The sequence below is a fragment of the Temnothorax curvispinosus genome, unplaced genomic scaffold (genome assembly GCF_003070985.1).
Source record: "Temnothorax curvispinosus isolate PA1 unplaced genomic scaffold, ASM307098v1 QBEX01017280.1, whole genome shotgun sequence".
In the NCBI taxonomy this organism is placed as follows: Eukaryota; Metazoa; Arthropoda; class Insecta; order Hymenoptera; family Formicidae; genus Temnothorax; species Temnothorax curvispinosus.
The window spans coordinates 51899-65288 of NW_020227060.1; the positions used below are offsets into that span (position 1 = coordinate 51899).

At 30.4% G+C, this 13390-nt stretch overlaps 1 protein-coding gene across 1 annotated transcript; it reads left to right on the forward strand.

The window, feature by feature from the left end:
* The first annotated feature begins 1 nt into the window (after position 1).
* LOC112467408 (G-protein coupled receptor 52-like) lies at positions 2-5522 on the forward strand. Its single transcript, XM_025036009.1, has 4 exons — positions 2-134; positions 855-1074; positions 3569-3998; positions 5053-5522. The coding sequence occupies exons 1-4, from the start codon at positions 23-25 to the stop codon at positions 5230-5232; spliced, it is 942 nt and encodes a 313-aa protein (XP_024891777.1). The 5' UTR covers positions 2-22; the 3' UTR covers positions 5233-5522.
* The last annotated feature ends 7868 nt before the right edge of the window (positions 5523-13390 follow it).

The window sequence follows — 13390 nt, forward strand, 5'->3', positions numbered from 1 at the left end:
TGCAGCTCGAAAGGGTGGCGGCATGGAGGAGCACTCGTTGGAGGCTCTCATGCAGGCGAGCCTTATCTTCGTGGTCGCCGTCGCTATCATCGTCTCGAATCTTCTTATCATCATCACCTACCTCAACTTCCGCGGTAAGACGGAATTCCTTGCATTCGCAAACATTGCACACTTCAAAATTATATAATGTCAATTTCAGTTGTCTATTTTAATTATGGTACTTATTGCTAGATGAGCATGCATTCAGTATTCCAGCGTATGCTCCCGTTTTTCTTTGCGTATAAAACAAGAACTTCTTTATTTGAAAATTATAAGCTGTATAACTTTATCGTTAATAAAACAAATGGACTTGTACGTTAATTGTCCGTTTTCGCAATTTGACAAATTTGCAATCTTTCTATTCCTGGATTTTATGTTTCTTCTCTACTTCCATTCTTATTATAATTTTGATTTGTGTGATGTGAACTGCAACATTCTCCTAACGGTAAATCTTTGAAAATATCAAATTCTGGATATATTTATATTTTTAACAAATTTACATTTTTAAATTTAAAATATATTATTTTGTTAATTCCAAATAATAATATAAGAATTTACAGGTTAGAAATTTTTTATACTTTAGATGTTAAATATTCGAATTAAATTTCAAATTTTCAAAATTTCGAAATTTAAAGATGTTTCTCTTTGAGAATTCTTAAAATTAATCTTACAATTAGATTAATAATACTATTGATCTATATAATCCAATATAAAAAGAGAAATAAATATAACGAACTTGTGCCAATGAACGAATAGGTATATAACAATAATATATAGTCACGTATTTTATTAAAAATATTATTTTATTTATATAGGTCCCTCCGAGGTGATAAACTACTACTTGCTGTCACTCGCCTCGGCAGATCTTCTTTGTGGTGTGTTAGTGGTTCCGCTCTCGGTGTATCCAGCGTTGGTTCGAAGATGGGTCTACGGAGACATCGTGTGCCGACTCGTCGGTTACTTGGAAGTCACACTTTGGGCGGTATCAGTATATACCTTCATGTGGATCTCCGTCGATCGCTATCTTGCTATCAGGTATATGATAATTAAATCTAATTACAAATAGATATATTACAATTAGGTATACCCCATGACAATAGTAACACATAGCTGTCTATTTTGTATTAACACAATGCGTTAATAATCTATTAAGAAATCTTATTGCTTCCTCATAGAGGAAGCTTTGTTTTCGTAAACCTCGTATATGAACCTTTAATTGTGTATAAAACTAGGTCTAATAAACGAAATTTTAAAGAATTATATATATATAATAAGGGTAGAAAAAAGACCGAAGAAAAAATTGTTTTTTTAGTTTTTTATACCAATGTGTTCTGAATGTTCTAAAACGTCAGAAAATCGCCTTAAAAAATGTCCGTATGTGTGTATGTGTGTGTACACATTTATCTATAACTCAAGAATTAATCAACCAAATGTTAAAGAATTATAGGGTAACTCCGGTATATACGCCGCAGCTAAGGGAAACTTAATTTGTCGAGTACTATTTACTATGTTTAAGGCAAATGAATTATATCAATAAAAACTTTATACTGTCTACTACTTAAAAAAAAATAGAAATATGAAATATTCATTCTTTGTATTTAATAAAAAAAACTATTAGAAACCCTTGCATATTTGCCATATATATCCCAGAGGGGTGGGATATATGACATTTCATGGATGAAATATACGCCTTATGAAAAATTACAAATAATGTTTATAAATAAGGCAATAAAATGTCACAATAAGTTACAAAATGTGTCTAAAAAGTATATTAAGGGCTACTTCAATCAAGCTCCGATTAACTTAATCGTTGATTAGTCCATTGGAAATGACCAATCGCATTTGCTCATGAAGCAGATTGACGACAAATGACTAATCAACGATTAAGTTAATCGGAGCTTGGTCGAAGTGGCCCTAAGATGTAAGAATGATAAACAAATTATACAACTAAAAAATTAAAAAAAAAATAGAAGAGCGATAGATGCATTAAAGATTATTGTTATATGATCCAAAAAAATAAGGAAAAAGAACACATAGGAGATTTCAAGTTTTACAAAGTGTCTGTACTATGGCATAAATCCCGCATGCTAAAAATGCCGTACATCCTAAACAGGAGGGATATACAAGACATCAAACTAAACAAAAAGTACAAGAGCTATGCATTTGTATTTTGCTGTATTCCATCATTTACTAACCCTCTACACTTATGTATCATGAAATAACCATTAAACCTTTTACATTCCCTGCAGTAATCATTTTACGTAGTCGTAATATATGATCGCGCTACTTACTACGGTGAGAAATCGGTTCAACTCACGACGGTTTCGTTAATATTAACAATAAAGAACTGAAATTACAATACAATGCTAATATGGCATAAAGGCCCATAACAGTGTGATTGCGAGTAAGTACCTTTATTCCTTCTATTTTTTCTTATTTCTGCGGCGTAAATCACCGCGCGGCGTAAATACCGGAGTTACCCTATATGAAATAGGGGTAGAAGAGACTAAAGAATATAATAGAATTACAATAGAAAAATTGCTAATAATAAAGGGGTTACCGATTTCTGTCTAAAAAAATCTATGTGATTGCTCTAATTTCCGCAAATTTTGAGATATCGAGTTCAATTTTTTTTAATGGAATATATATTTTTTATTAGAGTATTATTAAAGGTAAGTTGGTATTGAATTTGGTAACGATCGGAGAAGGAATTGTCGATTTCTGCTTAAAAATTGTATAAGAGAGAAGCACATGTAATTTTATATAGAGTTTAGTATTTTTAAATAAAATTTTGAATTTTTTAAGAAATGTCCGTGGTTGCTCTAACTTTCGCCAATTTTGAGATATTGGGCTATTTATAATTTTATTATATTCTTCAGTTTTTTCTACCCCTATTTCATATGTATGAGTCTTTAAGATTTGGTTGATTAGACTCAGCTTTATACGCGATCAAAGGTCCATATGCAAAGTCCATATAATATGTACCATCTAGCCTGAAGTCCCAAAGTCAACATCGAGTTGACATTGCGTCAATTGTAAAACCCCACTTGTGCTACTAAGCTTTGACCCTCTATCAATTCATAAAAAGGTTCAATTTAAAATTAAAAAAGTGTGCAAATTAAAAACTTGCTTCCTCATCATTACAGATCGCTGTCATTGCTTCTATTTTATTTCGCTTATAAAGCTTCCTCTATGAGGAAGCCAAACTAATAAATTACTAATAATTATGCATCAAATAAAATACAAGCTTCCTCATAAGAGGAGCTTTGTGAGCGAAATAAAATAGGAGCAATGATAATGATCTGTAATGATGGGGAAACAATGTGCAAGTTTCTAATTTGCACACTTTTTTATATTATTCATTTTATTTTACTACATATTATAAATACCTTTGCTATTATGTTAGACACAAATTGTATATTATTATTTTTTAATTGTAGCAGTCCTTTTTTGCAACGACACATCTGAGACTCCTGCAAGATTTTCCTGAAGGCGTTTAATATCAGGTTTTAATTTATGACTTTTGCAGGAAACCATTGAGATACGAGACAGTACAGACGAAAACCCGATGTCAATGTTGGATGGTCTTCACGTGGATCAGCGTGGCGATGATGTGCTGCCCGCCCTTGCTCGGTTTCAACAAGCCGATCTTCGACCGCGAGGCCTTCATCTGTATGCTCGATTGGGGCAACATGGCCGCATATACCATCACCCTGTCCATCCTCGTGTTGGGACCGTCAGTCATCACCATCGTCTACACGTACTCCTACATATTCTCCACGATGAGGCGACTAAAGTCCGGCGCTCTAGTCCACGACAAGGAGTACGCTACCGCGTTATCCGAAAATCTGAGCAACCCGAGTCATATTATGTCCTTCGTCCTAGTGATGACTTTCTGGATATCATGGGCACCATTTGCCGGGTTAAGGATATACGCGGTCGTTAATGGACCTCCTCAGGTAATAATTCTTGCGATTGATTAATATTTGAAAAAGCAATTTTATCTTATAAGACATAAGACATGCGTGAATCTTAATATATATACTAATATATCTTTAAATTATATACTAATTAAGTATCCAATATAGTTGATTCATGTATATTTAATAAATAGTATTAAATAACGTTCCCGTAAGTAAATTTAATGTTTTACAAAGTAATAAGCTCAGAATCAATAGGAAAACAAAAATCATCTAATATAATGTTAAGCGCAATTTAAACCAAAAACAATCTGGATTTACGTTTGATTAACTTCTTCTGATTAAGTACAATTAAGTACTTACAAAATTAAGTGATTAATATAATAACCACTTCCAACTTGATGCAAAGAATATTACAATTTATAAACTTTTATTTTGCCGATAAGGTAGCATGTTTCTAATTCTTATAAAAGTTACTTTTCTGAAAACGCTGGTATTAGGACGACTGTAATGACACTCGCTTGACATGTAATTTAAAAATAACTCTAAACTTTATGAAAAGAGGCATTGAAAATGAGACGATTAAAAATGTAGGTCGACATTTGTAAAGCAAAGTAGGTTAATAGAGAAAATGCTCGCTAGCGTAAGCTTAAGCGTAAGAAGTTCGCATGCAAGGGTATACTTCGTGTGACACTTCTATAAAAAAAGAAAGTACAAAATACTTCTCTAATAATTACTTGTGCATAATTTTTTTTTTTTTTTTTTTTTTTTTTAATATAGAAATAAACTTTATTTTTCCCTAATTGTTTAGATTTTTATTAATAGACGTTAATTTGCATTATTGCAAGGAATTTATTACTTTTTGCGCTTCTATGTGCGTAATACCAATCACTAAAAGTTAACATTATCTATTTAACATTACAAATTGGCCTCAAAAGCGTTTGACAAAATGCAAAAAAAACAGTCAAGATTTTAACTCTAAATTGAAAGAAAAAATAAACGGAGAAATTAATAAAAAAGTAAATCCTGATAGATTATGACAGTTATATCTATTAAAATATCTCTAATCTGATCCTATCTTACTGAATCGTAGGTGCCGTTTTTAAACTTTGCCGTGGTGTGGCTGGGAGTCACAAACAGCTTTTGGAAAGCGGTTGTGCTCAGTACACTAAGCCCCCAGTTCCGGTTGGCCGTGCGAGTGCTCTGTCTCACCATATGCTGTCGGCACAGGCGACTTCCGCCGGAACTTCTCGGCCTCGACGACGACGACTAACGTCACATCGATCACTCGCGTCTACGAGCAGCAACGGTTCTGTTGCGTTCTGTTCTGTTTGCGACGCATTCTTAAGAAGTCGCTTTCACCTTTCTTCAAGGATCGTCCTCGCATCTTGGCACCACTCGCAAGATGGTTCCTTAAAACTTCGCGCTCTAAATGAAAGGAATGAATAAAAGTCGCGAATAAAGAACTCATTATGTATCGGTACTGGCTTTTAATTTAATTAAAATAAATAATAAATAGAAATAAAAAATACATTTAATGAAAATTAATAACATGAATATTATATGGGATATCAAGAAAAAAATTTGAAATATAAAAGCAGTTTGTAAGCGCAGAAATGAAATTTTTTGGATTTTTAAGCGGGTAAAAAAATATTAAGTTCTAAATTTTGTTTTAATCATGAAAAATTAATATTTTTTCAAAGAAAGAAATCTGTACTATGGTATCTGCATTCTAATTGTATTCACATATAATTGTATAAACAAAAATTTATATATGTCATATATTTCCCGAAGAGAATGGTTTTCTGTAAAAAAAATGTTAAATTTTATCCGCTTATGAAAAATTTATAAAACGTTGAGAAAAATCTAAGGTACAAAGAGCCCAAATTTTGAAGAAAAATAAAAAAAAAAAGATTTGGAAAGTTTATTAATAACTTGCACTATATCTTGCTCATTGCAATGCTCATAGAAGTAATACCACAAAAGTAGTTAAACGTTCTTTACTAAAATTATTACATTACATTAAGTCGAGTATCTCAGATAATATAGACAGCTTAAATATTATCTAGATTAAACTTTATAATCTAAATAATCAAAATTACAATCAATATTTAGCTTCCCCAATTTTTGAAATAAAAATCAACATCACGACCATTTATACGAAATAATAATAATAATAATAATAATAATAATAACGCGAAGTAGTGAAAAAATGCGAGTGGTGCAACGAGCTTTGCGAAATTTTTTGCCGGCGGAATTCGGCGACTTCGCCGACGCGCGTCCATTTCTCTAAAAATAATCTTGCTTCGCTCAAACACGCTAAAGTCCGTTAATTAAAATCCCGTTAATCGGGATGAGTTTCTGCGCTGTATACGAAGATGAAACGGAGAATCGTTTTACGATATTTGAAACTAATCGTCGCCTAGTTTACGTCGTAAGATCACGCTCAATAAATGTCGTAGCAAACTATGCGAAAATCGTGAGTTTTACTAATGACTGTTGCGCAAGCAGATCCAATTATAAATTGATCCATTAAACTAATCGACGCCGGAACATATGCGGGGAGAGAAATAGTCAATTAACGGAGATGCCTCTAAGTATAAATGTGACGCGTCGTCGGCGACGAGTTTTGCGTCGTCGAAGTGTCGTCGTGCCCGTAGAACACCCTCGATGAAAGATAAAATCGAGTGCCGAGCGTGCAAACGTTACGCTTTTTTGATGCGCTTCCTAGGCGCCGGCTTTCTATACGCTCTTTCTCTTTCTCGTCGAGAAGCTGCAAAATAATCTGAAATCAAGGCGTCTGAGCGTCTTAATGTCGATTAATTCGCTTGTCTCTTTTATTATTGTTAGTATACTTTGAGTACACTAACAAATATAGTCGTAAATTGTAGCAAAATTATTAAAATGGTATAGTTTGTACGGCTACTTGACTTATGGATATTTAAAAATATTAACAGCATGCTCGTAAAAGGGATAAGCCGACGACCGTGAGTTTGTCAACTAATGCGAATAGAAAGTTGGCGAATTGCGCGTAAAATTCTCTTATATAGCTTGATAACTTCTATGATAAATATGAATCTCGAATAATTTTTTCCACTTATCGAGATTCGCTTTCGTTAACATGCTAGCGAGAACTGATTGCTTAATTATTCGAATGAAATAGGTTTTTCGACAAGAAAGAAAAGGTGCCTCTCTCTTCAGAAATCTAGCTGGGCTCTCATTGGCTTTCTTGACGCAAACTGCATTAACGAAATACCCTCGCCATGGAAATCAAAATATCGTCGTTTTAATCTAATTCTTAATTTAGATCACGCGCTAGTTTTACGGGCATTCTAACTCGGCGCCCGCTGTAAGCTTTATTACTAATCTTGTACTAAATGATATACATATACGAAATCGGTTAATGGCAACTTTTTTGCATGAGAGCGTAAACTATTGCGTCCAATTTTCGCACGTCTACGTGAACCATGACAACTCGAGACGCAATTTCGAATGTGTTTTGAACAGATTATGTACAAGCCAACTAAAGTTGAAACTGGGATCGATATTCCGGAAGAAGGCAGATAAAAAGAAAATATATGTTGATCGTATAGAAAAACTCGGTTTTGGAAAATACTTCTGTGAAAAAGAAAAAACTTTTCGACTGCTTAAATTTAGGCGTAGCGCAATCAACGAGTGCGAATGCAAGACACAGACCATTGGTTTCATTTATCTCTAGATTAACCACCCTTCGTCATCCATGTGGGGCTTAAAGCCCTATATGGATGACGGAACGTTAAAAACATGAAAATATATAAAAATATAAACATTTATTTAAAATTGTGGAATCTATTTATATACGACTCTGACAAAAAAACTGACAAAAAGAAACGCAGTATCTGATCATTTTTGCAGTAAAAAATGTAAATGTATATTATACATTGTATAACTGACATCAAAATCAGAGAAAGAATTTTGTTTAATATTTGTTAAAAATAATTAATTGTATTACTTATTAAACTAAACTGATAGACATAACGATTAAGAAATAGAAAGTTCATCATCTGACATTTGAATAAAATATCTGTCTGTGTTTTGTAAGAAATTATATATTCCAATACAAGAAGAATTAGCGAACGTGAACAGATTTGTGACGCCTATTAATAATAGCATGGAATGCTAGAATTAGGCGTAGCTAAACTGCCACGTAATATCGCTAAAATGAAAAGCGGACAATGAAATTTGCCAAAGTTTCTTCGTGGTGCTCCTGAATAGTGCTCGCGTGGATGTATGGGCGTGCCCTAATGTTTTCGACAAATATTAATTCTGTAAATGAAAATCTATATGCAAATCGGTGTCTAGAAAGTCTCAGCTTCTTTTTTTTACTATAGACTCTAATACACACATTTCATTCAAGTATAACTTTTCTCTAAGAAATTAATCCGATAGAAGTGTTTAATTGCTGTTTAATTCATGACATTTAAAGCGTTGAAAAAGCACAAAAGTGTTTTTCTGTCGAATGAAGAAAAATAGTCCGAAACATCTGCTCGTTATTTTAAATGCTAAAGATACTTAAGCTTTTTAGCTTGAGTGCTTATAATGGTAAAGCAATTTAAACATAAAAAATTACTTTTACCGTATATAAAATAATTTTTTTGTATAAGTAATTTGCATTTATTAGATATATATATATGTAATTTTAAGCAAATCACAGATAATAAGATTCAAGTGTTATTTTAACAGATTATTTATTTTAATATTTTTCTCAATCTATCTATCCTCACAATTACAGTGTTTTTTTTTAATGTTGTAACAAAATACATTTAAAAATTAATTTACAGATTTTAAATTTTCAGGATAATTTTATCGAAAAAAACGAAACGATTGGTTATTAAATAATTTATTTAATAAATCAAATAACAAGAAGATGTAAAGGACGCTTTATGGTATCATGATGTCTTAATTGTACAACGGAATCAAACAAAACTATTAACTATTTTCTAGTTCGAGTGTTAGTTGTATAAATCGGCTGAATACCTGGCTAAAAAGTAACGCAAGTTCGACTACAATTTAAGGAAAATTTCGGGGAATGTTCAAAGAGATTTCAGATGTAAATAAGAGTATAAAATCGTATAAAGTATGTCAAGTTGTCGTATGTTTTCGTATATATTATTGGAAATTGTTATATAAGTTATTGCCAGTACAATGAGTAACGGCGATGTAATTACATAATGGAATACTTCTGCTCAACCGTGAAAACTTAATACCAAACAACCGCATTACTTATTGCGCTGATAATAATACAAATAAAAATGATAAAAGCAAACATAATTTGTGTTATTAACGTACACTTTTCCGGTCCCAACAATGTTTCCCCAGAAAGATTCCATATGTTTTCGAACTGTGACAATTTTTGGCCAGACTCGGCTATGACGCACTAACAGATTTTATTGCGTATATCTCTTCGTACGCATATAATTGCTCGTGATTCGGTTTTCTCGTCCAGATCCGAATATCAAAGCTTTACTCCTGTATTCTAACTTCACCGCTGCGCAGTGGTTCGAGTGGTTCGAGATTATCATGTAGCATTGAACAACTTCTCTTTCTCTCTTCAGATAGAATATATACGTCGCTCTCTCTGCGTCTTTTATTTTAGTATCTACAATTAATTCTAATATCACACTGGACTTTCACGGCCATTTAGATTTCAAAAATTTTTCAAATATTTGAAATATTCTAAAACTTTTAAAACATAGTTCAATATTAATTATATATTAATTAAATTTTTATTTAGCGTTTTAGATAAAAATGTCATTAAGATATTACAAAAAATTTATAATTCAAATAGTTTATATTAAATAATAACTTATATTTCACTTCAAACATAAAAGGCATTGGCATCAGATTTCCAGCACCTAAAAACCCGCATAAGACTTTTGCAAATAATTTAATAAGCGAGATAATTATTTCATTATAAATTTATTTATAATACAACAAATAATATTTATAAAAAGATTTTAAGTATCTAACAATTTTTATTTGAAATAAGACCATTTATAATAATTATTCCACGTAATTTCGTTGTGATCTTAGAGTTAAATATCTAATTAAATCAATAATTAAATAAAATTCACAGTTTATTTTTCTTTATATGGTTAACTGTTCGTGATTCTACTAAATTATATGCCATAAAAATAAATCTCGCGCCACTCTGCACACGTGGATTCGCCAAATTCGAGCAGTATTAAATTTCTCAGCAATTACGACATTCTAAATATGTGAAAGTCGCTCAAAAAAAAAGTGAAGAATGATTGCACGTGAGACAGTAAGATTTTAGAATTGAAAGAAAACAAGAACCGCTCGTCTAAGTGGATTTGATTGTTGGTGGTCGATAGAGAAATGAGTTTGCCGATGATAGAAAAATAAATAAGTGACGAGAAAGACGCGAGGAAGAATGCAAAAGAAAATAATGAGCGAACAGAATTGGTCCCTGGCAGTTTCCCGGGCGGCCTTCATTATTAACGATTAATTACATTTTTGTACCTAGCTGTTAGTTTTTTGTACTAGTTTTGTAACGTACCTCATCACGAGCGCGCTGTTATTACATATTTTAACTGATTGTTCGCAGATTGGGTCGTGTTGATCGATCGCATGAATACGTTTGCGATCTTGACATCGCGATTGACAATTTTCGCGCAAAATCGAATTGTATGCTCGGTGTGGTAACCATAAAAGTCGCATTATAGAAATGCTTGATGTTTCATAGTCCTCTAAAAATCGTCGAAAATTTATATAATATAAAAATAAAAGGATATTAGTAAAACAGATATGCGTCGGAACGTTATGACTAAAAATATATGCACTTTTAATTACAATTTGTAATTTTTATTAAAACATAATATTCTTATTGTATATAAGAACAAAAAGAAAAAAGTATAATAACATAAAAATAATAAAATAAAAGTTTCTTGCAACTCATGAGATATATATATATATATATATATATATATATATATCTAACAATAATTTAGATATATATATATATATATCTAACAATAATTTTTTAAATATTTAATAGATATTGCGATTTGTGGAGGACTACAAAAAATTGTTGCGCCATTTTATTGTGTCAATTTCTTTACACAATTAAGCATAATATATAGATATATATTTTTATTGATTAACGAGACGTATCTATCGATGTTTGCAGTAAATTTATCCTAGTACTAAGTATTATGATTTATAATTTTTATTTAAGATACGTACATCAGCGATTGAGATTACCACATTTAGTATATGAAGTAGAAAGTGACGTCTTGAGGAATTATTTACAGATCAGGAATGTTTCGCGGTTTCAATCAGCGTAAAATCAACACATGATGTAACGCAAGTTGCATTTTGCCGACTATATGAGACGGTTTACAAACACCAGCACACACATAATTTTTATTTAATTCTTACATTTATACAAAATAATACAATTATGTATAATTATATGCGCGTGCGAATAGTTGTTGCATGATTATATAAATTATAAATCAATACTGAATAACTCAAAATTATCGCCAACTATAAACACTGCAAGACAATCTAACAATAAGAATAATAACAGGAATCAGCAATTTTCCATTGGCAATTGAAAATCATAATTTTGACAAATTAAATTTACAATAGATAACAATATGTTATTTTGTATTTAATTTTAAATTAATATTATTATATTTTTATGTATTATTATAAAATATTTAATATAGAAAGTTAAAATAGTTATAAAAAGTTGTAAATTTTGATTGAGTTTTTAAATAAATAAAAGTAATAATATATAACTGCAACATTCTATATATGTAACCGCAATATATCGATAAATATTATTAGACATATAAACATATGTTTTACACCGCCGTTATTACTTATGTTGTAAATAAATAAGCTTTAAATTTTATAAGTAAAAGTTGTTATTATATAGTTATTGTCCAATCTAAAAACTTTACGATGTGGTTTGTAAATCGTTTTATTTACTCGATAAAATGTTAACTTGTACGTAGGCAATCAAAATAGATTTTTAATAATAAGTAACATTTTTTTAGGACGGACGTATTTGTTAAAACAAAATTAGCGTTAATCAAATCCAATAAACATGCAGAATATTATCTCGATATGTCTCTTAAAATTAATTGATGGAACGATAGTATGATAATAACGCTTCATATGCATCCGTCTTAAAAATACTAATTTGTAATAGAAATGAAGAAAATGTGCAAGAAGAAACGCCGTGAAAGCAATCCCGACTGGAGTGTAATGAGCGTACTAGATATGTCATGACGATAAAGTGATACGACTTTGATGACAATGGTACAATATTAACAATTATTGTCCTAGAAATTAGTCTAGTGAAAGATATTACAATAATAAACAAAGAGGGCGTAGATGCCGCATATTTCACTCGATATGGAACTCGATATAAATAGTCTTGTTTCTTCATAATTCCATCTTTTTGACCATCTTCCCTTTAATTTATTTGTATTTGTAAAAAATTAATTAAATAGTCACATTATTATTTAAATGCATACATGAATATAAAGTTTGATTGATAGCATACGCTATATCATGAAATTATTTCATATTTTTTATATCAATTTTCAAGAAAATTTTACACAGATATTTTATCAACATCTTTTTTTGTAATTGTTAAATTGTAATTATTAAATTTATATTTAAAATGATTTCATAGAAAATTTTTATATTTTTGAAGAATTTTTCTCTGACATTATTTATCTCCTAAATTACACAAAGTTATTTATTTTGTAAAAAAAGGTAAATTAGTAAACCAGTTACTATATTGCTTTTTATTATATAAATTTATCTTGATTTTATTTCAACACAATGCCGAATACAAATGTATGCTCAAGTATGTTTGACCTGATACCAACTGGTACTACTTGCTTGGCTGGAAGAAGGAAGGACAGTGGAGGGGTTACTATACGTTAGTCGGTTAGTCAATAGTAGTCAATACTAAACGTTAGTCGATATAGCTTGACAATATCTTCATTTATCAAAATAAATTTGGAAAAATTCATGTAATAGCAAAATCTTTACATAACAGAATTTTTCATTAGCTCTTACCCAATTATTAATAATTAGTTTTATGAAAATTTTCTTTCTTACAGACGAGCAAATAATTTAATTAAAAATTGTAAGGTATGTATACCAAAGATATTCCTCAAAAATTTCAATATTAATTATTATAATAATAAATCTTTTAATAGTAAAATTTAACATGTAGATATAAATTTTCTTTTCTTAGACAAAATTTAATTAGACATTCAGAAATATTTTTTTTCTTTCAAATTTTTAATATTTTTATTGCATTAAATTATATTATATTATATTATTATATTATTAATTTTATTAATTATTAAAACTTATAATTTATTTAAATTTTAAAAAATATT

What these genes read in the sequence shown, in the direction of transcription:
- LOC112467408 (XM_025036009.1), top strand. Translation starts at nt 23, where the DNA reads ATGGAGGAGCACTCGTTGGAGGCTCTCATGCAGGCGAGCCTTATCTTC. An exon ending in CACCTACCTCAACTTCCGCG is followed by an intron (nt 135 to 854) that starts GTAAGACGGAAT and finishes TTATTTATATAG; the next exon opens with GTCCCTCCGAGGTGATAAAC. An exon ending in GATCGCTATCTTGCTATCAG is followed by an intron (nt 1,075 to 3,568) that starts GTATATGATAAT and finishes TGACTTTTGCAG; the next exon opens with GAAACCATTGAGATACGAGA.